The 3,857-nt window shown below is 48.1% G+C and overlaps 2 protein-coding genes across 2 annotated transcripts; both read left to right on the plus strand.

Annotated features, from left to right (window-relative positions):
• The first annotated feature begins 673 nt into the window (after positions 1-673).
• On the plus strand, positions 674-1,106 carry LOC141161079 (histone H3). Its single transcript, XM_073645858.1, has one exon. It carries the CDS (start codon positions 680-682, stop codon positions 1,088-1,090), a length of 411 nt encoding a protein of 136 aa, XP_073501959.1. The 5' UTR covers positions 674-679; the 3' UTR covers positions 1,091-1,106.
• A 2,070-nt stretch (positions 1,107-3,176) lies between these two features.
• On the plus strand, positions 3,177-3,488 carry LOC141161366 (histone H4). Its single transcript, XM_073646173.1, has one exon. It carries the CDS (start codon positions 3,177-3,179, stop codon positions 3,486-3,488), a length of 312 nt encoding a protein of 103 aa, XP_073502274.1.
• The last annotated feature ends 369 nt before the right edge of the window (positions 3,489-3,857 follow it).

Below are 3,857 nucleotides of genomic sequence, written 5' to 3' on the forward strand. Positions count from 1 at the left end.
CAGAGCTGTATGATCAGTGCCATCACCTTGTCCCCGGCTGAGCTGTATGATCAGTGCCCGTATATCCTGCCGCTTCTAGATTATAGTGTTTTCATGGAGCGGCTCCAGTGTTATAATGAATAAGCTTTTCCCCACATCTCCGCATAGAGCTGCGCTGTGTCCCGATCACACCAGTGCAGGTGACCGATCAGTGTAATCAATGGAGGGAAGGGGCCGATGTCCTACAGAAATCTACATCATCCTAATCAATCACCACTTGTAACCTGCGTCTTTATTAGTGAAAGGATTAGTGTGCGGTTATTACTTCGATGTGAGAATTGGAGAACCAGTGATTTGACTGATGATAGAGTAGACCCTGTACAGCTCAGTGACATCGGCGGCTCCTGCTGTAGAAGCCGCATGTAGACATGGTGTGACCCTGTGCCAGTATCCGCAGCCAGAAAAGAGAGAACAGAGACCCTGCCCCTCTTTTTGAGGGCGGGATTAATGGGCGTTGGGATGATTTTGTGAATAATGATTGGTCGCGGATATCACTCCTGTTTTGGCGGCTCATGTTAATTTTTATTACCAATGCAGTGCAGGGGGCGTGTTCACATGACGCGGTAACAGGAGCAGAGGAATATAAATATCCCGCTCTCTCCGCTCCTCTCATCACTTCTGTTCTCCTCTATACAGAGCTATGGCCAGAACTAAGCAGACCGCTCGTAAATCCACCGGAGGGAAAGCTCCCCGCAAGCAGCTGGCCACTAAGGCCGCCAGGAAAAGCGCTCCCGCCACTGGCGGAGTGAAGAAGCCTCACCGCTACCGGCCAGGGACAGTCGCTCTCCGTGAGATCCGCCGTTACCAGAAGTCCACCGAGCTGCTGATCCGTAAGCTTCCCTTCCAGCGCCTGGTGAGAGAAATCGCCCAGGACTTCAAGACCGATCTCCGCTTCCAGAGCTCGGCCGTCATGGCCCTGCAGGAGGCCAGCGAGGCTTATCTGGTGGGGCTGTTTGAGGACACAAATCTGTGCGCGATCCACGCTAAGAGGGTCACCATCATGCCCAAAGACATCCAGCTGGCCCGCCGGATCCGTGGGGAGAGAGCTTAGATCCGTCCTACACGTCTGACTATAACACAAAGGCTCTTTTCAGAGCCACCAAATCCTCCATAATAACGAGCTGATCCCTCACATCTGCTTCATATTCTGCTGAGTATTCACTTGTGCTCAGTAACATCAGGGGCGCTCAGTTCTCTTCTCAGTCTGCAGTTGGTATCTGGGGGGATTATTCCCTCCAATGCAGTTATAAGGGTGTGTAGAAATGATCTGATGACTACACGAAGTACATTCTACTCATTCAACCACTTAATATTCGTATCCCCACTAGTTTTCGCACCGATCCTGCCGCACATCCAATAATATCAGCTTTATATAATGTATTAGGAGTCTGGACTGTGTTTTGAAGGAATAAATGCGCAGATTTCTTGGTGTATATGATGCGATCATTATAGGACGTCCATTATCCAGCGCTATCTCCTGTGAACACTCGCTGACTCCTATCAGCCGCACGGGTCTGATCCTGGAAACGTATCAGGGTTAAGAGACTAATATCCTCTGCAGCTCTGTAGTAGGTTTATCTAGATAATATTAACCTACATTTTATAAAATCCCCGCCTCCTTCTTTCAAAGTTCTCTGTAAACTGCAGTATCTCGTTTCTTTATATTCCCGGCACTCGGAATATTGCTGGTGTGATGGAGTCACCATTGTTAGAATCAGTTCTGCACTTTGTGTTATAGAAAGCGGATACTTTTCCCTCGATCCTGGAAATGATAGAAATTCCTGTATGGAACCAAGAGACCATTGATCGCTCAACACAAGCAAATTTCCTGATATCCGACCGTCCTGAAACCACGTGATCCAGAAGGACAAAGAACAGAAAAAGCCATCAGCCCCTGAGCGGGAACTTCCTATTCGGTAACTATTAACATTAGCTCCTCCCCTTCCTCTGCTGATTGGCTGAACACAGGACGTTAGGGAGTTTGAATTTCCCGCTCCTTGTAGTTTCCGCAGCTTCTACATGTAATTGTGTTACTACTTCTGCTGTGAAGAGAAGTGTCCGGTCTATAGATAAACTCCACTGAGCACATTCATGTAATCACCTTCCAGATCACAGTGTATTCTCCATTGGATATGGGACCACTGGAATGAGAATCAATCAGCTGCTCAGTGATTATGTTATTTATACGGTTCCTTTTTTATTTGCCCAATCTGAGCTGTTGTCATTATCTTCTACAGGAAGATAACAAATGTTCTCTAAGTGCAAATCCTCAAATGAAGAAACAAGTGATATCTGAGTTTTATGATCTCTGTCAATTACAATACAAGTGTTATTAGGAGAAAGTAAATATTGTCATTTCTGATGAGCGGAAAATCCCAGTGGTGGCAAAATATTAAGAGTATCTGAGCAGTGCTGCTGACCGCGGCTTCCTCCCTGCACTGTCCTTAGAAGAGGCAATAATCCTGGCTGCCACAATCCTCCTCTGATCGTGTCCAGGCATGGTCACATGCTGCTGCTCCTGGCAAATCACCGCACCCCAAGAGCAATTCTATCAGAAGTGACAAGCCCGTTTTGGAAACGTCACAGAGCTCAGTCAGGATCCTATAGATTAGTCACCGGGAGCAGCCAGAATGTCACATGTATTAATACATGTAGATTGTACAGAATGAAGCCATGGCAAGGGATGATGAGGGGAGTAGTAAGATGCGGAAATGACCATGGAGATGTGAATAGCATGTTAGGAATATGCTGGTATGATGGAAGTGGGGGTTAATCACTGTCAGTGCCGCTATCTGTATATTCAGCAGTGATCTGATGCTTCTACTCAGCTTCATCTCACTTGCAGGAGGTTGGTGTCGTGTCTGCCCTTTTATTTATGGACTGTATCTGACACATTTCTCATCACAGGGAAAAGATATATATTAGACGCTGCGGAAACTGCACAATGAGCGGGAAATTCAAACTCCCCAACAGTTCTGTGTTCAGCCAATCAGCAGAGGAAGGAGGAGCTAATGTAGATTCTGTAAGACCCGCCCGGGAACGCGTCATCTCTGCAGTCCTCTCTCTGGTCCACCTATACGCTATATAAAGGAGGAATCAGTGAAGTTTCACCATTGATTTCTGCTCTCCAAGGGAAGATGTCTGGTCGCGGTAAAGGAGGGAAAGGTCTCGGGAAGGGCGGTGCCAAGCGGCACAGGAAGGTGCTCCGTGATAACATCCAGGGCATCACCAAGCCTGCCATCCGCCGTCTCGCTCGCAGAGGAGGCGTCAAGCGCATCTCCGGCCTCATCTATGAAGAGACTCGCGGTGTCCTGAAAGTCTTCCTGGAGAACGTGATCCGTGACGCCGTCACCTACACCGAGCACGCCAAGAGGAAGACCGTCACCGCTATGGACGTGGTGTACGCGCTCAAGCGCCAGGGCCGCACTCTCTACGGCTTCGGAGGTTAATTGTATTCTCTGCTCCATCCTGACAACCCAAAGGCTCTTTTCAGAGCCACCACATCTTCTAAGTGAGAGGCTACAATCTCCTGTTGCTGTGCCGGGAGCTGATCTCTACTGTGCACTGGTGATCTCTGTATTCTGGCTGGTGGATCGCTCAGGTGTCCGGTTCTCATCAGTGTAAGTTTTGTTCTTCCCATATTGTGGAGAACGGCGGACAGTGATTCTATCACTAGTGAGATAACACTGATCCGCGGTTACTACAGAACATTGGATCCAGGTCCTGCAGTGAGAAGAGTGTGACTACTACATATTTCCACATCAGATTATTATTATAGCGCCATTTATTCCATGGCACTTTACATGTGAAGAAGGGGT

This window comes from Phyllobates terribilis, unplaced genomic scaffold (assembly GCF_046119375.1).
Source record: "Phyllobates terribilis strain yellow unplaced genomic scaffold, ASM4611937v1 Scaffold_9__5_contigs__length_417890890, whole genome shotgun sequence".
In the NCBI taxonomy this organism is placed as follows: Eukaryota; Metazoa; Chordata; class Amphibia; order Anura; family Dendrobatidae; genus Phyllobates; species Phyllobates terribilis.

What these genes read in the sequence shown, in the direction of transcription:
- LOC141161079 (XM_073645858.1), top strand. Translation starts at nt 680, where the DNA reads ATGGCCAGAACTAAGCAGACCGCTCGTAAATCCACCGGAGGGAAAGCT.
- LOC141161366 (XM_073646173.1), top strand. Translation starts at nt 3,177, where the DNA reads ATGTCTGGTCGCGGTAAAGGAGGGAAAGGTCTCGGGAAGGGCGGTGCC.